Source organism: Microtus pennsylvanicus, chromosome 6 (assembly GCF_037038515.1).
Source record: "Microtus pennsylvanicus isolate mMicPen1 chromosome 6, mMicPen1.hap1, whole genome shotgun sequence".
NCBI classification, from domain to species: domain Eukaryota; kingdom Metazoa; phylum Chordata; class Mammalia; order Rodentia; family Cricetidae; genus Microtus; species Microtus pennsylvanicus.
In genome coordinates this window covers 124578414-124601800 of record NC_134584.1, presented here as the reverse complement: position 1 = coordinate 124601800, position 23387 = coordinate 124578414, and the positions used below count along the sequence as shown (strand labels likewise).

At 49.3% G+C, this 23387-nt stretch overlaps 1 protein-coding gene across 1 annotated transcript in view; it reads right to left on the bottom strand.

The window, feature by feature from the left end:
* Positions 1 to 460: 460 nt before the first annotated feature.
* Positions 461 to 23387, bottom strand: part of Disc1 (DISC1 scaffold protein) — a 170784-nt gene continuing 147857 nt past the window's right edge. The window contains exons 12-14 of the mRNA XM_075977689.1: positions 10273 to 10390; positions 3988 to 4125; positions 461 to 3572 (exon numbers count right to left, since the gene is read on the bottom strand). Coding sequence (XP_075833804.1) covers positions 3989 to 4125; positions 10273 to 10390 — 255 coding nt within the window. The 3' untranslated portion in view covers positions 461 to 3572; position 3988. The remainder of the gene's footprint in view (positions 3573 to 3987; positions 4126 to 10272; positions 10391 to 23387) is intronic.

Sequence of the window (23387 nt, the reverse complement as noted above, 5' to 3'; positions counted from 1 at the left end):
GTGCCCCACATTTTCTATTTCATCCCTACTGAACCAGGTCTATCATGAGATGCTCCCTTCCAGGGCTAATTCTGGTCCAGGTAATTGCAATGTCTTCCCATTCCAATGCTTGAGCTATCCACTTACAATGTCATCGAGCTCACGTTTCTTCCTTCCCAGTCCTGACTCTCACGTATTTCTCACCTGAGCCGGCCTGATTCTCCTACTGGCATTTACTGGGCTCTTGTCTAGTTCCCCACGTGCTGAGGCCATGTTTATTTTTGGCTCAGTCAAGGAGCCTAGAAGAGGGTTTTCTGATTCACTGGCATCTGGGTTCATAAACACATGCACAAGTTCACAACATGGCTTCATTGCAAATACTTGGCTTCCTGTATGTCACAGATAGGTGAGACGAACCAATCTGACCCATTCCTATGGTCTACACTCCAGAGTATAAAATGACCCCAAGGAGCACCATGGCTTAGATATCAGTTTTTATTTCACATAACAAGCAGGACACTTAATAAAACAATAACTTACATGACAAAGCTCGAAGATCTAATAAAGTGGTAGTATTAAAAATAAAGGCTGGTTATGTACACAAGAGGGCGCTGATCAGCGTGTGTGTAGCTGCCGTTGCTGCCCTTGTCCACAGCGCGTGGACATGTGCATGTTGCTCATGCTGTCCATAGTAAATGGACATGTTCTGAGGAGCACCACTTACATAGGAAGCTTCCAGAAAACCCACCCAATCTGAGGATGTGGGTGGCAGCTGCTGGGATAATCTTTGGGGTGACTGGGAAAGGCTGGGTCAGGACAGTGGATAGAGGTTGGGGCTGCTGTAGCCAATCAGAATCCAGGTTACATAGTTGGGTTTGCTGGGGAGGGGAGGATAGGGTTGAGTTGCTCTGAGTACAGTGTCTCTCACTCTCAGGCAGAATTCACAGGGCAGTCATGGTTTTTAGCTGGTGAATGAGTTTCAGAGCTCAAAATGCAGAGAGGACATCAAAGGCACTTTAGGAAGGACATAGGTCAGGATTCCCCATGGTCTTCCTTTGAAGTCAACTCTGAGCCTTAGGAAGGGAACTTTGCCTTCCCCAGGCCCCTGAGCACCATCTGTAGGGTCTCCCTCCTCATGCTGAGGTGCAATTGCAGGATTGCCTGTGAAGGGCTCAGCATGGTACCCATCCACATGCATTCTTGGGAGGGAGCCAACCCCAATACCAAGGAAAGCAAGACTAAATCCACTGTGACATTAACTTGATTCGGGGGATGATCAATACCATGAAGTTTCAAGAGCTAGAACTGGTAACGATGAGGTAATGAAGATGCCCAAGCTGGCCGCCCTCGTGGGTCCAACTTGCAGCAAGGTGGCCATGGACCACTTCCTCCCTTGCTGAACATCACAGTGAAATCAGACACTACTTTGTGGATGGATTATGAGATCAGTCCACAAACAGATGAATGGATAAGGAAATACAGCATATTTATAAGGTGTGTGTGTGTGTGTGTGTACTGTTGTCATAAACAATGAGATGGTGTCATTTGTTACCAAGAGGATAAGCTGTCGCTTTCAACACAAACCTTTGCTGGGGTCTCAGTCATCTCTCAACAGTCTGAACTGAAGCCCCAATCTCCCTTGGACATTTGTATGTGGCCCTGTAAAATCCTGCCCTGTCCTATAGTTTGGGGATCCACAGATACTGGATGTCTGGGGCTCAAGTGGCTGAGGAGAGAAAGGTTGTCATGAGAAGATGCTGTGACCACAGGGAACACCAGCCTTTCAAAGCCCAGCCCAGGTGGCTCTCCAAGACTGAAGGATGACCAGAGGTGTGGGGCGTGTGATTGAGGAGTCTTGAGGAGTCACTCACCTGCCCAGACACCGACAGCAATGTTTGCCCAGGAGTCTCAGCTGTCCCTCCCCATGTTCCAAGGACTCCAGTGATTGCTCAGTTCCTTATGCTTTCAAATGCACTATGACCTCACGGAATGCTATCACGGTGTCCAAATGACGTAAAACCCTCCGACTAGCAGTGGCTGTCAGGCGCCTCAGGCCTGGGAAGCTGCTTTTAAAATATCCAATTTAAGAACGTTCTTGACAACAGGGGGTAATCCTGACTGCAAGTTTTGCTTCACTAGAATTAAGTCAACCTGGGGGCTCTGGGAGTCATGTGACTGGTTCATCAGACTTTTAGAGGCACAATTATAAATGATTCAGGGATCTGGTTCACTTTCAAAACATCTGGGAACAAACTAAGCATATTTCTTATTCAAATATGCAAAATGTGTCTTCAAACAGGCTGCTCTTCAACTAAGGGCCAAGCGGCCCTCAGCACGGAAGACTCGAAGAAGCTCCAGGTGCCTTCTAGAAATGGCAGTGATTAAAAAGGGTTAAAAGCTCTGGGTCCATGGGCCAGAAGAAGGCAAAAGTACCTAGATCCCGGTCCACACAAAGGCGAGCACAGCACCTTAGAGAGCCCTTCCTGGGCAGACACGTCAGACTCGCCTAAGCTCAATGGCTGAGAATGTTGGGCTTGACCTCCAAGATACAGGTGCACTAGGGTCATCCCAGAGGCTGCAGCATAATGTAACCCAAGACTAGGGAATGAACCAGTTTGCAGAGAAATACAAGTCCGCTGGGCTCGGGGATGCTGAGGCTGGATGAAAGCTGGCAGGCTGGTGAGCCTTCTCACAACATGGCTACCCGAGTTCTGTGGCTCTCTAGCAGGAGTTCTGATGCCAGGTTCTTATCATACAGACTTGTGTCTCTGAGGTATCCTCCTGTGGTAGTTTATCTCCATTATCAACTTGACTGGACTCAGAATCACCTGAAGGCAAAACTCCGAGTATGTCTGTAAGGGTGTCTCCAAAGAGATTTAACTGAGGGAAAACCCACAGCAAATGTGGGTGGCATCCTCACGTGAAACCAGGGCCACAATAATCCCTCTCGCGTCTCCTACCCCCACCTTGCCACCTCCCTCCCTTCAGTTGCTTTAGCCAGATAGTTTCCCACAGCAACAGAAAGCTAGCTCACACACTTTCTTAGCATGCCTCTTGAGAGCACTTGAACAACCTGGAGCTGCCTCAGCAGGAGCCTCAGCTGGGTGCAAGGAGCAATTCACAGACACCTGAGCATACCACCATGGAGCAGAGAGCTGCCTGTCTGAGTCCACACCCCAGTGAACCCACACTGTTCTGTAGACTCCACGCTGTGACTCCTTGGAACCAAAGGGACTAATAGTAGGAACCAGAAAGACTGGCTCAAAAGAGTCCCTGTCCCCAAACTGCCGCCTCACTGGCCTGAATCTCAGAAAGACCTGAAGTAGCAGGCTGGGGTGGGGGCTTATCTGAGGTGCAGTCTCGGCTGGAGAACACAGAGGCAGCAGAAGGTGCCCAGGTACTGTGAAGGTGCCCTGGGGCCGTCTCCTGAGACAGCAGAGCCCAGGGGAAGTGGCCTGGGCAGCTAAGGATCCACACAGACTCTGAGGTTCCTGGGCTCCAGCCGTTGGAGTGCCCGTAGGAAGACATGGCAGGTACAGTGGCCTTCTCAGGCTTGGTTACCTTCAGAGGTCCGTGAATGGAGGAAGACCACACTGCAGAAGAAAACAGAAATGGCGGTAAGAAAGAGAGAAAACCAGGAAAAGTCACCCAGCCAAGAGGAAGTGACATCGGCTCCCATACTAGATGTTCCCATCAGGACACGGGACAGCAACCTCTTGCGACAACCCGGAGAAAAAGTATCCAGTCCCTCCCCCATCTCAGTCTGTGACAAAGCATGGGCCACTCTCCCACGGAAGGACAGAAGCCTCTGCATTTAGGAATTGGTCCAGACACAGGGATAAATGCGGGAAGAGTGGCTGTACCAGAATAATACTGATGATGTGGATGTGGTCCACATTCATGCCCCCAAACTCCATAATGACAACATGTGGCTCACCCCTTCCCAGCCCCCACTCCACCCCATGTCATGTGGCTCACCCCTTCCCAGCCCCCACTCCAAACTCACACCTCAGGCCTGTGCCTCCTGAACACCAGCTGTGGAATGGGAAGCCGTGGCCTCTCCTCCTGTCTCCTTTGTTGGCTGGAGCTGCAGGATCATGGCCTGCAGTGTTTCCTTCACCATCTGGAGCTCCCCCTGGAGAGACTGTGGAAGCTGTTAAGGAGCACACAAGGAGGAGACCCCCACACACACACACACACCCGGGCCAGTGAGAGCAAGCCAGCCTGCGCAGAGCAGGTGGACACTGACATTGAATCGCAGCTCCACACTCTTCCAAAATATAGCAATTAAATATTAATGAAAACTTTATACTTCCTCTTTTAAAAACCAGTCATGACTTCTGCCAGGTCCAAGGTTATTAACTTTTGAATTTTGGTTTCAAAACTCTGAAGAAAGGCTCAGTTGTCAAGCTGAGATAGATGTCCAACTCAGATGCTCAGCGACATGTGACGGTGTAGCCACAAGAGTGTCTCAGTCCCCAGGCTGCGGTGGATAACTGTCACATTCAAGTGCTCTGACAGCAGACAGGGCAGGTGTTGGATATCAGAGCCTCAAGAAACCTAGCATTCAGGGCTGCGGTGAGAGGGACCCCTCAACCCTCAACATCAACTCTGTGCATGGGAGCACTTGACATGAGCCCGCCAGTTCAGCATCAGGGACTGTGTGCTCACAAGGGTCATTCCAGCCCCTGGGACAAAGCCCTTCAGAGCTCTGTTACTTCTCAATGGGTAACTCTGGACTCTGCTCTACCCTGGGCTCCAGCCTGCTGCCATCTTCCCCAATTTAGAGTGAAATGCCTATCCACCCTGAAAAAGTTTGTTTTGTTTTTTTTTTTAATCTTCTGGAAGTTTCCACAGATTTCAGACCTTTGTGTCATGTCCATCCACTCCCAGGATGTCCACCATCTGCACCTGAACTTAAAGGGAACATGGGCAAAGCCAGAGAGGAAGCCATCCACTAAAATGCCTTTGTGTTTTGTTGTAAAATGTGATTTTATCCTCCATCCCTCCAGACCTCTGGAAAGGTCTGTCCATCTCGAGACAGCGTGGGGGAGTCATATGACTTTATGCAAGCTGAAACTTGTGTCCCAGACCGAACACCAAGATGCAATTTGTCACGGGGTCTGGTCTCTTGTAAGGAGTAAGAGGGCGCAGTGGGCTCTGGGTCCTCACAACGCCCTGGGATCTGACTACCTCTGATGCTGGTCTGGGGCCTCACAGTACTCTACTCTGCTAAGTGATGACGAGGTCTTGCAGAGAGAAACGAAGACAAACAGCGATGCTCAGGAAACTTCTGGGACCACAAAGCTAACTTAAAAAAGGCTAAAGACAGAGAAAAGTCTCCAGAGGAAAAGACTAAATTATAAAATTGAATTAACACATCAGCTTCACACATAATAATTTCCATTATTGCACCAAAGAGTCAGGAAGATGGGATCTGAGAACGCAAATCTCCTGGGAAGCCAGGGATCGTATCATGTGTACTTAATTGTCCATCTGTAAACTATAGAATCTCACAGCTTAGTCACAGAGGCAGGGCCTACAGCAGAGGGGGGGGGCAGAACGAGGGAGGGGAGAAGGACATGCGTGCGCGCGCGCACACACACACACACACTCACACACCTGCCGGGAGCTGCAGGCACACTCATCTCTGAACAATGAAATCAGTTTCTCACCTATCCCAGTAGGAGGTAGGAGCACTGATCAGGCCTAGACTGGTTTTAGACGCTTGTACAGGATAGCAAACTGTGTCCTCAGAATGGACTTTTAAGGGAGAACCCCCTATTTTCCATCTTATGTCTATGCATAAGCTGACATGCATATGCTTATCATCAGATGCATTATGGGACGGGAAGAGGAAAATGGTTATATAACTTAAAAATCTGTCAGTTAAAATAGAGAAACACGCAAACCATATCCTTAGTAACCAGATTCCTCCTCTTGAAGCCCATGAAAGGAGCCCCGAGATGACAATCAGGGCCTCTGAGTACCTGCACTCACATCCGCATATTTTCTGGCCTGTGCTGTTGCTTTCCTGTGGCGGAAGTAGCCTTGCTGCTTCCACAGATCCGTGCACACCTATTTCAATGCTTTCAGTGCACCAAGAACCTGGAGATACCTGACCCAGATCCTGTCCACTGGTGGCCTGCAATGTGCCCAGGGAGATTGTGTCTCCAACCCCATGCTGAGTTCATACTGTGTCCCACTGGCAGAAGGACCATCCTGGTCTGAACACATTGTCTGCTCCAACTTTTCCTACCCAGATCTCGGCAGGAGGCAGAAGAAAACACGTGGCTGCCACCCCTCCATCAGCCGGGCATGCACAGGGCCTCGAAGAGCAGCCTGCCTGGCTCTCCGCTCTCCCACTATAAATTACTAAAGATCTTCCCAGGCGTCCTTGCTGCTCCTTAGTGTTAGAGGTAAAAGAACATTTTAAGGAGGCAAGACAGTAACCCCTCGGCTCTGAAACCTTGGCATCTTTAGGCTACACACTGGAAAGTGGAACCAGACAGGAACCCTTTGGGGCTGTGGAGTTTTATGCATGAGCCTGGATACATTTAGTCTCTGCATGCCATCAAGGCTAGCAAGACGAATCAATTGGGCACCGTGCATTCCCAATGAGCAGAGAGAATAGGCTCCCAAGAGGGCTTCTGGACGGGAATGCAAATGCCTTGTAAATAGAATCAGCCTGGTCCTTGCTCATCCATGACTCAGCAGAGGCTGGCAGAACTGCCTGGGGCTCTGAAAGATGCCAGGATACGCCGGGCTTCCTTTCTGCCTATAGTGAGCTATGGAAGTCAAAGGAAAAAGAAAGGGGACGGGGATTCTGTTTAAAAATTCACAGAGCCTAAAAGCTTTCCAGTTCCGGCATTCTGAATGTGGAGGAGCAGTTACAGAGCCGCGAGAGGGATTTAAGAAAGGAACTGCTGATTAGAATCCAGAATCTGTGCAATCATGGTACAGATTCAGACCACTGCTAATGGATCCCCAGTATGCCTGGCTGTGAAGTCACATCCCTGTCCTACCTCTGGAGGCTTCTTGCGCCCCTCCCCGCCTCCTGCTCTCCCAGTTAACTGTGCAGTTCAGAGGCTCCCGGTCACCTCAGCTGATGGCTTAAGTTGTTCACAATGCCTGTAACAGAGGAAGCCCGCCAAGATGACAAAGAAACAGCCTATCTGTTTCCTCCGTCCTCGGCTCTGCCAATCCAGCCTTCCTCTCCCACCCGGCCGGCTGCTGTGACTCTGACACCGACAGGCTGTGCAAGAATATTCAGTAGCTTTAGAAGCGCCCACCATATTGCACGTCCCCAGGCCACCCCTGTGTGTGACACACTGGCACACCACCTGCTTTGCTCCTGCAGACACGTGGCTTACCATAAGGACCAACCCCAGGAAAGAGGGACTCCAGAAAGGTGTCCCATGTGGGTTTACATCAGCAAGCTCTAGCGTGGACGTGGGCTAAACACGCATCATCTGCTACGTGTACACAGTGGTCCTGGCAGCGTGCTTAGTGGGATCAAGGGAGACACCGCCCTCCCTGCTCTGTTCTGTTCTGCTGCGTTACTGGTTCCAAGCCTTTTCTTTCAGGAACACTCAGCATTGTGCCTTTGATTGCAAAGGAAAACACATACCAGCCAGACTTTGGCTGGGGGATTCCTGCAGCCTCTTTGGATGCCTTGATAAATTCTAATTTGAAACAACAGCTTTTGTTTGTGAGGGAGCCCCACAGAGCATTGTGAATGCGGCCTCCCGACTCAGACTCATTATTATACCCGAATCCAAGTGCTACTTCACGGAGCTTAAAGATGCATTCTGTATGTTATTCTTGCCCAGTGACACAGAACACGGCCTGGATTCCGGGGAAAGTTGGGGTAAATATGTGTTGCGGTGTAGATGTTATCTACGGAAGGGTTGATTTCATACCTAACCCAATACTTCCTGCCCCTGGTGGTATGGTACTCATTTGAAATGTCCTGGATGGGCCCAAGTGCTTGGACGCTTGGTCTACAGCTGGTAGGGCTGCGTGGTGGGGTTGTGGAACTTTTAAGCAGTGACTCCTGACTGGTGTAAGTGGGTCACTGGAGACGAGCCTTGAGGGTCTTAATCCTGGTCCCCTGCCCCCTACTTCTGGCTGGAGCTCTCTGTTTCCTGAGCTACTGAAGATATAAGAAGTCACCCCCATGAACTCTCACCACGAAGGGTAGCATCACCAGCTACCATGCCTTCGCACCATAATAGTTTAGATCATGAGCCACATTCCGCTCAGCTGTCCCAACCCCTCCCAAGCCTGGCAGACCTGGGACCCACACACACACACTCCCAGTCTTTGCCTCTGTCAACAATCACTGTTCAATTTCATAGACAACACACCCGCTAGAAGCATCCAAGTCTGTGATCTATTAACACGTTACCTCCTTCTCCTTCTGCTTCCTAAGGCAACTGTGCCGTAATGGCATCTATCCTGGAGTTGGAAGAGGCAGGAGGCTGTGCAGAACTGAATGCTCTTTAAAAAGGTAGAAACGATGGCAGAAGCCATTCAAAGAAAAGCCCGCTGAGTTGATAAGCATGTAAAGTCATCAGGAAACACACTGCCTCTGTGCCTGGCCACGCATCTGAACAGGTCTGAATAAGAACAGCTTTTGGCTGTCCAAAGCGACTTAAATATATGCATGGAGACAAAGTAAAACAGACACTAAGGTTCTAAAAAGTCAGGCAGTGAGAAACAAAGACCAAAATACCTAAATTTCCCACACACGGATAAACAAAGAGAGTAACATACAAAGGGCGGCCTGTGACAAACTAAACTGAGGGATTGGGGTAGGCTACGTATGCCTTTCCCCACCTGCGTTACCATGTGACTCTTTAACTGACACCTTGCTGGGACCCAGAATCACCTGAGAGGGGAACCTTCTGAAGAACTGTCTACATCAGGTGGACCTGTGGGGGGCTGTCTTGATTGTTAACTGAACTACGGGGATCCAGCCCCCTGGCACATTTTTCTAGGCTGGGCCCTGAGTTATACAAGAGACGAGAAAGCTCGTTGAGTAAGCAAGCAGGCCGCATGGGTGCGTCTGCTGCTTTCTGCTTTCGACTGTGTGACTAGTCTGGCCACCTGAGCTCCTAGCCTGTCCCCCAGAGATGAAATTTAAACAGGAAGTGTAAGCCAAATAAAACCTAAGCGGCTTTCAGTCAGGATGGAACTAGTTCAGAACCCAGTCACGCTCTTCCAAAGAGCTCACCAGTGACGAACATGTGTCCACCACCAGGGACGTGTGTGCCCCTTTGTTAGAAAGTAGATGCTCCCCCAGTCTGCCCTTCAGGGACTCAGCACCGGCAGACGCCAAACCTCAGGGTCGGCCTCCAACAGGTGCGGTACATTACCGCTGTAACTACAAGTTGTGTGTTCTCCCTATGTAACATGTGTGCCCTTTTAAAGGCCACTCCCAACATCACAGCCTTCTCTTGGTCTTTCTCTCTGCCTTCCAGTCTCTTTGTCTGTCTCTCTCTCTCTCCCATGCCCCCACTCCAAGACAACAAACACATCTCAACAAATCCCTTACATGCTATCTGCTGTGTGGTGCGATCTCTTTGCAGCAGGAATTGGCCCAGATCCGCCAAGGTACTCTGCCACTAAACCCTAACACCGATTCCGTCAATAAATCCTAATACCCGCTGCATACACAAGTGAGCCCGTGTGTCCTCTTCCCACCTGATTAGGCCAGCTAGCTTTGAGGTAGGCGTCTGTAGCTGTGGCATTAAGATGCGGAGGTTAGTGCAAGAAAATAGAATTTTCAGCACCAAAAAGGACTATGCGAAGCTTAACCACGAGTATGTGTTAGACGTCAGAAAGAAGGTATTAGTTTGGACACCCCACTATCTATGGCATGCCGAAGGCAGAACAAAGGACTTCAAAGAAGGCTTTGCATCTCTAGGTATTGAAGAGGCCTTTATGGAGGTGAGCCACTAAACTGTTTGGCTCTTTCTGGTTGTTTCCCTATGGCCACACAGACTCATCTTTGAGCTCCCAAAACCTCCATTTTGCCTTGGTTTTGGCTGTGTGCCTAACTGAACTCTGTGGCTAATACTTAGCAGCTGGGTTTGATAATTGAAAAGATTGGATGGTTTACAAAAACCAGAGGTGAAGTCCTCCACACAGAATCAACTCAGATCCAAGATGCGCTGAACTACAGGTAACAGTGGCATTGGTTCCCCTCCATCTGCAGAGGCACGGGGATGTGGTACGCATTTTTAGATTTTCTCTTGCAAAGTAACTTCTGAAAAATGGAAAGGATATGAAAGAGAGCTTCATCGGGACTGTGGATGGCTCTGTGAAGTTGATCTTCGAGGTGCAGGAGCCTCACGCCTATGGCTTCACATTTTTCTCCAACTTCAGCAGAAATGATGTGAGATTCCTGGTCAGAGAATAAGGAAAAGATCATGAGTCAGCCTTGGGATCCCGAGGGCTTTGTGTACAGTCAGGACACACAGACAGCTCTCCTGGGTTAGCTGTGGGATTCTGAGGATGGCAGCCTGACTAACAAACACCATGGTCACGCCCAAAATCAATCAGAAGGAGGGGACATCTGCAGAGCAATGATTGGCAGTGGCTGGATCACGTGTCACACTTGGAATGCAAAACAGTGTGGGTAGGTGAAATTGTGACCACCGACAGGAAAAGAAGGGACCCAACACTCCGAGTAAAGCAAACCAAACACCTCAGTCTTGTTCCAAAAGGATCAGCTAATGAAAAATAAAAGTTAAATGGAACAAACTAAAAAGTACAGCTTCACAATTCCCCCAGGCAGGCCATCTCTGAACACGTCGTGCGGGCTGGCAGTATGGGTGTGAACTTGGGCCACCTCAGACCTTACAGCGAGCCCTGTTAGTTGTCCCTGTCCTGTGACTTGGTGCTGGGTGACTACTCTTCCTGAAATATATCACAGAGAAACAATTTACATATTTAAATTGGGATTATTTCTATTAAGACTTTGTAATAAGCATGGAAAAAATCATACGGGTGTGTGCACATGCCCAAGAGAAATAGAAGATTTGAACCACACAAAGATAAAAGCATTAGGAGCCCAGCAAAATAATGGGAGAAAACAGCCCAGGCATAGTGAGAATGGTTAGAGGCAGTGTGTGTGTGTGTGTGTGTGTGTGTGTGTGTGTGGTGTGAAGTACAGATCATTTCCAGGTAAAAATCCTCCAAAAGACATGTAACAGTAAGACCAACATACTTGATTGTAATAGGACCATGCCCTTACTTCCCTCTGACCTTGAGAGGAAATGGCCCTTTGGTGAACACTCAGCCTCATGAGAGATTTACATTGTGAGGGGCGGGAGAAAGAAACATGGTCACTGTTGCCCAGCCTTTACACCTACTAAGGTGCGTGTTGGCTGCGTGGAAGGAGAATAAGGGGGATGCTCTGCCTCAATGGTGGTGCTCAGTGTGTGTGTGTGTGTGTGTGTGTGTGTGTGTGTGTGTGTGTGCTGCTCACTTGGGAGAGCGCGGTCTCTTCCTGGTGCTGAGTGTGTGTGTGTGTGTGTGTGTGTGTGCTGCTCACTTGGGAGAGCGTGGCCTCTTGGGAAGTGTGGAGCCCTCTACACCAGGGCTGGCTTCTTCCTTCTCTAACAACAGCCATCTGAAGCTGTTCTCTCCAGCTAGGGGTGGGGGGTCGGGATCTGCACACCCTGGGGTGCCCCGCGGAAAGGAACGGGGTTTTCCTGAGAACCACACGCCAGTTTCTGTCCTCGCGCATTTCTTCTGCTGTGAAGAACCCATCTAAAGTTAATAAGACAAAACATGATGAAGACTTGTCTCCTCCCCTCAGAATAAAGGAAATGTGTTCAAGTTGTCCCCCAGGAAAACCCAGAAACACTGAAGATCCCGTGTAAGTCCAAACGGTGAAGTAAGATGCACATGTTGGCTGGAGGTCCCACACTGGGGTCTGCCTGCCTGGGGCACAAGCCCCTCTGAAACTATCAAAGTATAGGCATCAGCGAACAGCTGGCACAGACACAGGTTTTGAGGGCATCCCGGGTTCCCCGAGAGAGCTCTACCTCCCAGGACAGGGTGCCAGCTGGGCGGGTCTCAGGGACCACCTGGCATCGTCCCTTCTTCTCCATCTAAGGAAAATGTCTCAGATGACCTGGGCACCAAGACTAGTAGCTCCTAGTCCACCTCAGGGAAACACAGAGACAGCTCTGAGTTCCTGGAGGGTTCAGCTCCTAAAAACGGGAGAAGGCGGGGTCCTCCCTCCAGGTCCAGTGCCCACAGGAACCAGAAGCGGCAATGTTTATCCTGACAGTGTTGAGTCGGGCACCTCTGCAGTGTCTGTGATGCATCAGACAAAGAAAACTTGTATGATTGATACTTGGTAATTAAAAATTACCACCACGCCCATTCTGCCTCCTCTCAGGATTCTTGGCTGAGTTGGGCTTTCTCCGGATCAGCAGTTCTGAGGGTGATTTAGTGTGAACTGTAGCAAAGTGTCTTTGAAAACTGCCCTGTAAGCCCTCCTGTAATTTGCCCCTTGAGCAGTCTTTTCAGCAATTCAAATTGTTATTTTTTTTCTTTCCTAGACAACCCGTCTGTCATTTACCCAGAGGGGCTTCTGTTTTTCCCTGTGGGTCAGAATGAACAAGTCTCTGCAGAAGGCAAACTGCCTCATGGCTCTTCCCCTCCTGGGCCCCGGCACACCCCCCCAGTCCTCAGACCCTTGTAATTCCTCTTCAGGGAACACCTCCATGAGGAAGCCCCGCCCACACAAACTCCAGCAATCTGCTGCCCTGTTCCTCCACCAGGCTGCAACCCAAAGATGTTCTGACATCTCTGCTGACCCCCCTCTCCTGCCTCCCTCCAAGGAAGCCCTTGCCTGTTGAGCCCTTCCCCTGCCCAGTGCTAAGGGTTAGATTTGTTTTAGCCTTGTAAAGCTCTTGTGGGGAGACTCGTCCCCAGGGCAGCGGTACTCAGCCAGGGCTGGATGGGAGCAGGTGGGGCCACCAGGGGCTGCTTTGAGAAGGGATGGATGCTAGTGTCTGGGGTTACTCTACTACTGGTAGGAATGTTATGAAAGAATAAGCCTCTCTGACTTCCTCTCTCACTGTGTGATTGACTCTGTATGATGTAATGCCACTTACTGAGAGGTCACGGAGCCACAGGGTCCCTCATCAGAGGCCAAACAATGGGGCTGTCTGACTGACCATGAACTGTTAGACTCACTGGGAACTATAATATACCTTTCTTCTTTATAAAGTGCCCAGACTTAGGCACTTGGTGACAGCAATAAAATATAAGCTAATACAGAAAGTCCTGAAGAAGCTTTGCGGTATCTTAGACGGTACTAGACAGACGATGCTCTCAAGATGGATGGGCAGAGCCAGATAAAGAAGCCTTTTCCAAACATCAAATGCCTGTCTATGCCTCAATACAGACTATAATTACCTGTCTGGGGTAATCCCTCTGCTTCTGGGGCAGCTGCTGGTCTTGAATGACTACAACAGCATTTTATGAACACACACATGTGCGCATGCACACATACATGGACATATGTGTTGAAAATAGAAACTGTCTCCAGGAGGGGACAAGTCCTTGTCCCCTATTTAGGGTTACCTGAGCCAAGCTTTTCTGCTACCTTCTTGTGGATGCTGCCCATGCTTGCTTCTCTTCTCCATTCTCCTCCCTATAAGATTTACAGCTCGCCTCCCCTGGGGTTTTCAATGCTAACAAATCATCCTTAGGCTTTCATTTGATTGCATTCTTCCTCCCTAACCCTCCGTGTTCTGTTCTTAACTTTTTTATTAATGAGACTAAGACGCCTGAGACATAACCCCAGTTTCTCCAGTACTATAAAATGGCTTTTCTAGGAAGTCTAGGTGTCTGGTGAACACCTTGTAATTTTTTAATATGAAGAGAAAATGATCCCTTTCTTGCACTCCCAGACAGCATCATGTGACACATACATACACACATGTGTGCACACACACGCACACACACCTTTTATTGACCTCAGAGGATGCCCTGTGACCTTACAGGCAGTCCCTCCATGGGTGAGTTCAGCAGAGCCAGCATCACTCCAAACATCATTTGCAGGTCACCTTGTGATCAAACCCGCAGGTCCATTACAGACCTTTTTCAGCTGTGTTGTTAGAGCTGATGTCAGACTTCTGTCCTGCTCTCTTAGTTCAAGGAGCCTGGTTTAAAACAGAAAGTAGAGCTCCCTTTGATGAGCAGAACATTTTCAAGACAAGTTTCTAAAAGTACAGACCTAAAATGTGCACTTTAGATCCAATGGCTGGCAGGATACTAACCCACATGTGTGGCGGGACCATCAACACTCCACGGCCAGCATCTTTGAGGGCTTTTTTTACTTAGTCACACCTCCTGTAAAGGTGGTTAAGTCCTTGGATAGCACATTTGGGAAACACAACATTTAGAAGCTTTGAACTGGAGTTCATATTCCAATAATAAGGGCTGTCTTGATGAGCACTTGGTGTTAGGCTGTACCTACAGCATGAGAAAGTCTTATATATTATTGAGTATATGAACATGATATATGAATATGATCCTTTGGAATAGGAAGTCCATTAAAATCATTGCTAGGTGAGGTGTGCTCTGTGTGTGCCATAGGAAAGGCCCCTCACTGCACAGGATGCACGGTTTTGGAAATGTCACCATCGGTGGTGATCTACTGCAAACTCAAGCAGACAGGCCACCCCTTTGGTCACACACTGGATTGACATTGTTTAAATAGCCAACATCTCAAATTGTTCTCCAAAGCCATTCTAAGGGAAGAGGCAGGATGAGGTATTGGAGTCAAACAACTGAACAAGAAAAACCATGTAACTAAATAATAAATCAACTATCGCGAGGATTTAACAGGCCTATGTATGTATAGGAAGTACGCTAACCTGGGACTGGATTCCAAAGCCACAGCCAACCTCCATTGTTGTTGCGGGGTTGGGGGAAGGTGACAGGCAAGATGGAGACCACAAGCTCCTGCCTGAGCCGCCATCTTGGCTATTGTCCTCTGCCATAACTCAGTCAGCTCACCCAGGGCCCTATTTTCCTCAGTCATGTAATACGGTGTCTGCCATAGCCACCTATCACAAAAAAACCTCCTTCCTACAGTGGAAGTCACAGGCTACACAGTCAGGGAAAGATAGGGGACTGAGCCATCTTCTCCAGTAGCTGTCAAGGCATTGGCATTTAGGGATTGCCAAGCTATGCCAATATCCAAAATCCTGCACTTCATGCACGTATGCACGCATGCATGCTCACACACACACGTGCATGCACACACACACACACACACACACACACACACTTAAAAACCCCAAAGTTTGATTTGAGCCCCAGGATGCCTGCTCTGCTGCTAAGCCTCATTCCCTTTCCTACAGCTTGAGGTAAAGCAGATGAGACTACCACCGTGGAAGAGCTTAGTGGACGCCAATGCCTCTCCTCGGCTCACTATTACCGCCCCGGCCTCTGGCTGGCTTCCAGGTAGTTTCTCTGCAAACGCATCCCAGGGATGCTTTATGATCTGCCTCTTTCCTCCAAAAATGCCGTCTTCATAAAGAATCATTACCTCAGACAAATGCCTGTCCGTCACACACAGAGCATCCCGCATATCTATATGAAACAGATTCTATGATAAGCTTCTCTTTCCACATCCACGCTGAGAGCTGCAGTCACTGTGTAAATTCCATGAAGCAGAGAGACACACCAGGACTCCAAGGGGGCGTCTTTATTATACCAGAGAATAGAAACATTCGTCTAAATTCCGCATTGTGTGGTCACACCCGGAGTGGCTGGGTTTCGCTTTTAAAAGCGTCCAGATGTTTGAAGGGGCACAAGGCATCTGAAACATTTAGACCTCTTCAGGGCTGAGCAAGGTGTGCGCTGTCTTCAAGTGCCCTAAGCTTGTCCAAAGTAGGCTTTGAGAAGCGAGTTCACGGATAAATGGGGTCTGTTTTATTTAGTGTTAAGCAGAACCAACACCTTCGATAGTAGGAGAACCAGCCAGACGGCACAGCGTAAATGGGCCTGTGTTTCCCAGTGCACACAAGGCCAGGAATGACAGGATAACCCAGGAGGGGTTGCACTGCTTCCCTTCAGCACTCTGGGCTTGGACATCAAAGCTGGACTGTGGCTCTGTGGTAAAGAGCCTGCTGAACAAGCGGGAGGACCCGAGCTCCAGCCCAGCTGTGTTGCCCTGCACTCTTCATCCCAGTGCTGGGGAGCCTGAGACCCGCAAGGCCAGGGATTCGCTGACTAGTCTAGCCCATGCGGCAAAAAAGCAATATATACAGTACCCGAGGAATGACACCCGGAATTTACTCTAGCTTCTACACACACACACACACACACACACATACACACACACTCCAAACAAACAAACAAACAAAAAGACCCAAAAACTTTTTTAAAATCCACAAAACAAACAAAAAAAAACCAACAATTTTTTTAAAAATCCACAGAGCCAAAACTGAGTGGGCCAGATTTTCATAGAACCTTCTGAGAAAAACCTGTCAACAAATAAGATCTACAGCGTCAGGCAGTGCCTGGATAATCTCCCTTCTGTGAAGACTCAGAGTCTGGGGAGAGAGACAACAAACCACCAGGGCTCTTTGGCTGAGAAAGCGCAGACGGGGCAGCAGAGATGGCTAAGAGTTAAGAGTGCTCGCTGCTTCAGAGAAGCTGGGTTGAGCTCCTCCACGGAGCAGTTCACAGCCGCCTATTACCTCAACTCCAGGGGCTCTGACACATTCTTCGGGCTTCTGCGGACACCCCCATGAATGTGTGGCATACACAGGCATATAAATAAAAATAAATCTTTTGGAACATTTTTCTAAAAGAAGTAAGTGCAGACAGACCACAGCTGGGGACTCCTTCGTGGGAATAAACTTGAAGACATCTGTGGTTAAGGGTACACAGACCGGCAGAGTAAAGCAGACCGAAAAGAATAAATGGCACATGTCACCCATGTGTGCTAAGAGTCATAAAAACTTGGATTTCTGAGTGTTTTTTAAAAAAAAACAAAAAAAACAAACAAACAAACAAACAAAACCAGGCTGTGTGCCAATGAGAGTGTGGGAGAAACCGTTTTCAGAGTCAAGACCTAGCCTAGATTCTCAATGTTGACATCCCAGAATGCACCTGCCCTTTTCTGTATGGCCATGGACACCTGCAGTTTGCTGAGAGATGATGGACACTTGGGTTAGTGGGACCTGTCCCTCGTGAGACCCTGTAGTGTCCCCCAGACGGAGAAGAGTACACGGCCAGTTTTCTTTCTCAAACTGTGGCCCTAGCTTGTCAGCGTCTGCCGCCCACTTCTGTCGGAGAGATGAGGCCTGCTTTGCTGTGAACAATGTCCCTCAACAATGCATGAGGAGGGGAAGGGCCGGCGTCTGAGAAAACAGACAGCCAGGTTAGACAGACAGAAAGGCATTGGAAAGGAAGGAGTAACACCCCTGGGGCAGACATAAGATGAAGGATCTACTCAGCCAGGACTCTTGCCTATTCCTAGACTGGATAACCAGTCCTGGCTTACAACTCATCTATGGGGGACAAGAATATCCCCTCCCTAGCTGTCCTGGTCCTGTTGGGGGATTAGATGTGGCTTGGATACGATGAAGGGCAGACCGTAAGTTCATTTCCAGAAACAGGAAACCCTGGGAGAAAAACCTCTCCGCTGCTCAAAGAGCACCAGTGTGCATTTGGTAGCTGTTAGTGAAGCCCGTGCTGCCAGGGTGTGACTGTGTCCCTGCCGGCCTGTGGTGACAGTGACCACCCTGCTGTCTATCCCCTCCGACTTGGCCAGCAAATGACAAAGAGTTTCCGTGGTGGGAGACGCCAGGGGCCCTGAGGCTGTTTTCTCAGAAGCACTGAGCTATGCTTAATTAATGGAAGAAGTGTGGAGATGCCCCCACCCTGGGCCCTGGAGCACGAAGAGCGATTCCGCGCTTTTCCAGAAGTGCAGGAAGCAGGCGGATCAGAGGAACCAACTTCCTTCCCCGGGGCAGGTGAAGGAGGCTGGCAGCAGGCAGAGACTTTAATTAACGGGAAAGGACCAGCAGGAGCCACTCACTGGCTACAGAGGAAGCCCCTCCCTTACCCACCTGCTCCCTCCATTCTGCCCCAAGGCCAACGCCAGGCTGGAAGGCAGAGAACTTGCATTCGTTTTGGTTGAATGGTTTCTAAACCTATTTATGCCAATGGTATTTAACATCCTAATTATATAATTTAAATATGTTCCTATAAAACAGTGCGATATTAGTGTGAAAATCAAGTTCTTTTCTACATTTTTTAAAATGGGAAATCTTGGAAAGATACAATCACCGTGTTAAAGAGACGGGAAAGGAGACAGAAGACGGCTGTGCCCCTGCCTCTGAAGTGTTCCGTTCACGTTAAAGACAGCCCAATTGGAAACTGCGGGTGACGGCTTGTAGTAAGGCTTATGCAAGAAGGGTCCCTTGAAAGTCACTCGGCAGACCCCTCAGGAGACCTCAGCCCTACACTGACTGATCAGCACCTGAGTGTGTGTGTTTTCAGTATCTTAGCCCCTCACAGGGGAAGGAACGCTACTGAGACGGTCAAGGAGTTCTGAGCAGATAGCATCGCTACACCCCTGCTCAGCGGCTCTCCTTAAGTCCTCCCCGTGGTGCAAGCACAGTTAGTTCTCTGCATCTGCCTGCACTGGGGAGCTTTCACTGCTGTGGCCAGGACACTTGTTATAATTAACTGGAGAGAGAGAGGATTCCGTGAACCTCTGGGTTCAGACACATGGTTTTCCCGAAGGCAACACGAACTCCTAGTGGACACCTCATTCCCATCTGAGACTCGAAAGTCTGGCCTCGTTTTCTGTGCTTTCAGTAATCTGGAGTTTCTCCAGCTTACACCTCCAAAGTCTTCCAAATTCACTCAGCAAGCTAGTTCTGGGGTTTTTTGAGCAGCGGAACCAAGGTTCCTCAGAGCAGTGACCCACCGACTTCCCGACTCAGAGCTCTGCCCTGCAGCCTTTCAACTCCGTGACCAAGGTGCCTGAAACACACTGAGTGAATAGATGAAGGGTCTAATCGGGCTCAGTGATCCGAGGATTCAGTACGGGTTGCTGGGCTCCGTGTGCTTGGACAGAACTTGATAACTGTGGCCTTGCAGGAAGAGGGCATTTTGTGTATGTTCTTGCACTGTGGCTTGGGTTCCTGTTCATTGTTGTGATAAAAATATGTTGACAAAAGCAACTGAAGGAGAAAGGGTTTACTATACATCACAGGTCAAGGTTCTAATCAAGACGTGGAAGTCACAGAGGCAGGAGCTTATGTTAGGCGGTCACATTGAACCCACAGTCAACAAGCAAAGAACAATGAAGGCACAGTACCTATGGCTCAGATCCCTTTCTCTGCTTCTACAATCCAGGATCGTGGCCAGGGGTCGGTATCACCCACTCACCATGGGTGAGGAAGACATGGCAGTAGGCAAGGAAGACATGGTGGAAAGGGATGGGAGGCTGACTAGCCACATCTCACCTCTAGCTAGCAGACAATGAACAGGAGAGAGGGTCAGGCTACCTCTCAAGGGCTGTCCCCAGTGACCTACTTCCTCAAGAAGGCTCAGCCACCTAAAGGTTCCAACCTCCCCAAACAGCGCCACCCACTGGGGATCAAATGTTCAAACCTAGGAGTCTAGGGAACATTTCACATTCAAAGTACAACAGTCAGGAAGTCAAAAGCAGGACAAGAAGGGGCCAGAGGCAGCATAGCCTCAATGGCCACCCTCGCCTCCTCCCAGTGACCCAGTGCTAGGCTGCACCTCCTGAAATTACCTCAGCTTCTCAATACACTGTCACCAGCTGATGTCAAGCCCTAACACAAGAACTTTCAGAGGGACAGTTCTTGTCCAGACCATAACACACTTCCCATTCTCCCTCAAACCTTAGCAAAACAAAACAAAAAACCCAGAGCTTCCCCTGAGCCACTGGGCTATTTCTAAAGGCTCCTGTGTCTCATAACACTTTGATTAAGTAAATTTGCCACTTTCCCCCCCCCTTATCAATTGTCTTCTATGAGTGCAGTATCGGCCATTATTCTGTGATGACTGGGGAAGGGCCTCTCATTGTCCTACCCCTAGTATTCTGGATGTAGACTCAGAAGAGGCGAAGCTATGGCGTCTGCTTTTGTCTTTATTGCTCATTTCTTTGTTTACAGAGATCAGTAGCAACTTTTCAGTTGCTAAAGTACTGCGTGTGATTCCTCCATGACACCAGCTTCTCTTTAGCTTGCTTGGTGGCAGCTTATGGTTTGGAAAGGACACAGCTGGGAGGGAGATCAGAGGGGGCCACGCTGTCCAGGGAGCCTGGCAGGGGGCAGCTCATTAGTAGGACAGAAAGCAGCTGGAGGGGGCAGGCTACCGTCAGGAAAGAAAGAATCCCAAAGGTACTGGGGTCAGAACAGCCAGCATGGGCAGCACCCCTTCAGTACAGGAACCTAACATGCTGATTGCCCCAGCTTCTGCCTGGCTCCTGTGCCGATGTCAGTACCACCATCTATAAGCCAGGGCCAACAGCAGCTAACAGCTCTGCAGGGAGCTCTCGGAACACCAGAAAAGAAAGGACGCTCACAATCCGGGCACACCATGCAGCCCACAGCTGGGCTGCTGACTTCCTCTGGGACAAAGCCTCAAAAAGGGTTTTGCCTTCCCGGACTCAGCTGCAGAATGAAGGCAATGGCTCTGAGTAGCCAGGCGGGGACCTTCAGCCACCGGGCTGGTGCTCCAGAGAGACAATGTGCCTCCGAAATGCATTATCACTGCGCTGGCCAGATAAGCACAGGAAAAGCTTTGAAACCATCTCCCTGTGGACCTCTGTCAGAAGCCCTAGATTCGTCATGGAAGATTTGGATTGAAAAGCAATTGCCTGCCCCCCGGGTGCCGTACTTCAATAGGAAAAGCAGTGCGGGGTAGCCCTGTCCAGCGGAGCCTTGCAACGCTAAACACACCTGGGGCTGCAAAGCAAAGAAACATTTTGCCTCAAGATAAACACATCGTCCCCCAGACTTCAATAGCCCTGAAAAGCAAGACAGGAGGCCAAAACCACCTCCCCCAGAAGACCCCCAACTATCACACCTCTGAGCTTCAGGGGTCTAAAATCTTCCTACAAACACAAGCCATCCCTGTTTCTCCTTAGGCCTTACTCTCATTCATTGCTCACGCCCTCCTCCTGACAATGGGAGCAAAGTAGATTATCAAAAGGGGTTTGGGGTGTTGTGGCCTCCTGAGAGCCAGGGATACAAAAATTAACACTGCTATGTTTAGGTGGAAGGCCCACCTTAGCCCCAGCACCACCTCTCTCTCTTCTGATCCGGCCTCTAGAAAGCCTGCCAAGCAGAGGTAGAGGCTCCTCCCCCTAAGAATCTTGGGACCACACCTACAGGATATTTAAGACCTGGCCCCTAAACCTGTCATGTGATTTCTCTCCTGCCAGCCCCTGAGAGTCACCTGGGAGATGCTTTGCTCTGTTTATTAAACCTGGTTTTATTAATTTGGCTGGATTTGGTTTATTGCATTGGCAGAGAAACCCACAACTGGGGATTTTCAAAATGCTTATCTGCTGGGTTTCACCATGTGCACAGACACTACAGCTAACGAGGCCAAAGAGACGGCCTCATGTGAGGTAGCATGCTCTGCTCATGCTTCCCTCGCCAGGACAGGCCAGGGCCTCTGAAATAGTGAGCTGAAGACATTCTCTCCTCTCTTGCTTCTGTCATGGTAACAAGAAAGGGAACTGATGCCAAAAAGTCTTAGTTCTGATTATTCTTTCTTCACTTTTATGGCCATTGTTATTTTTGTGTCTGAGTATCTATGTGCAGGTATGTGTGTATGAGTTTGTATGTAAGTTCATGTGTGTACAGAGGGGTGAGCATAGGTGTTGTTGTGCACAGAGAGACCATTCATATTTGTGTATATGCATATGGAAGCCAGAAGTCAACTTCAGGTATCAATCTTCCTTGTTTTTTGAGACAGTGTCTCTCATTTCCCTGAGGCTCAAAGATTTGGAAAGGCAGGCGAACTCAGGGGTCCTCCTGAGTTCCAAGAGCTGGGATTACAAGTTTACACTGCCTTGCCAAGCCTTCTATGTGGGTGCTGGGCATTTAACTCAAGTGCTCTTGCTTACACAGCAAGCTCTCTGCCCGCTGAGCCATCCTTCCAGCTCACGCTGTTGCTGGTGTTGTGTCAGTGGATAAAGAGATGAAGTCTCCCAGCAGCAGAAACAGAACAGGAGCAGAGATTCCAAGCTGAGGCCTCTCCTCCTCTGACCACTCTGAGTCTTGAGCTAAGACCACCTGTTCTCATATTCAGTCCTGATTCTTAGCAGTAAGACAATGTCACAGCTTCCCCAAGGGGACAATGTTCCTGGGCCGCCTCAGTGCACACCTGAGACCACAGACAGCATCAAACCCAAAGACAACAATGTTTCATATGTAGATCTGTCTGTGACAAAGCTTGACTTATAAATTAGACATGGTCAGAGATTAACAGCAGCACACTCTTTAAAATAAAACAACTATAACAAAATGCTGTCCTCTCACCCTGAAGAGGCTCTGCTGGCCTCAGGCTCCTGGGATAGACTCATGACTTACGATGGCCCATGCCTTCCTAGTGCAATGTTGGCTCCCTGAGAAGTTGTTAAGTATTTAGCATACGCTGCTTCTATTCCGGAGAGAACACTGGATAGCACAGGGGCTCTACTTCAAGCCTACCCAGCTGAGGGACCCAGAGTGACTGGGACACTACTCATCTCTCCATGGGGACATGTGTTCAAATACAGGACCAGAGTCAGCCCTCAGACAGTGCAGACATAGCGGCCGGATGTTACCCTGAGCACAGGGCACAGGTCTATAATGTAACGGCTCTGGTCCTAATGGGGGCAAGAGGCTCTGTGGATTGGCTGGGGTGCTCTCCCCACCCACCCTCCCATCTTGCTGAGTCCTGGCAAAGACAAAGGAAGCGGTGCAATGAGGGTTTAAGGCCAAAGTGAGATAGTATGCGCCAGGCATCAGCTTTAGTCAGCTTCCTCCTTACAGAACCTATGGGAAGGGTACCCGGAAGCCACCAAACGAGCTCGGGAGCCTCAGGGGGGAGGAAGACAGGTAACTAGGGAGCCACTCTGGACTCAGGGCAGGAGGGGGATGGAAAGTTGGGGAAACAGGGTGTGAGGGAGCCTTCCCCACTTGTCAGGGTCAGCCTCTGATTTAAAAGATTAAGTAAAAGCACGTTCTAATGGAAACAAACACATCAGGCCAAACAACAGGGCTCTCTGCTCTTGGTTTTGCTTTGGCTTCATGCAAACAGGAACCACAAACATTCATCATGATCTGGTTTTGGTGAAAATGACAACATGTATACATTAGAAT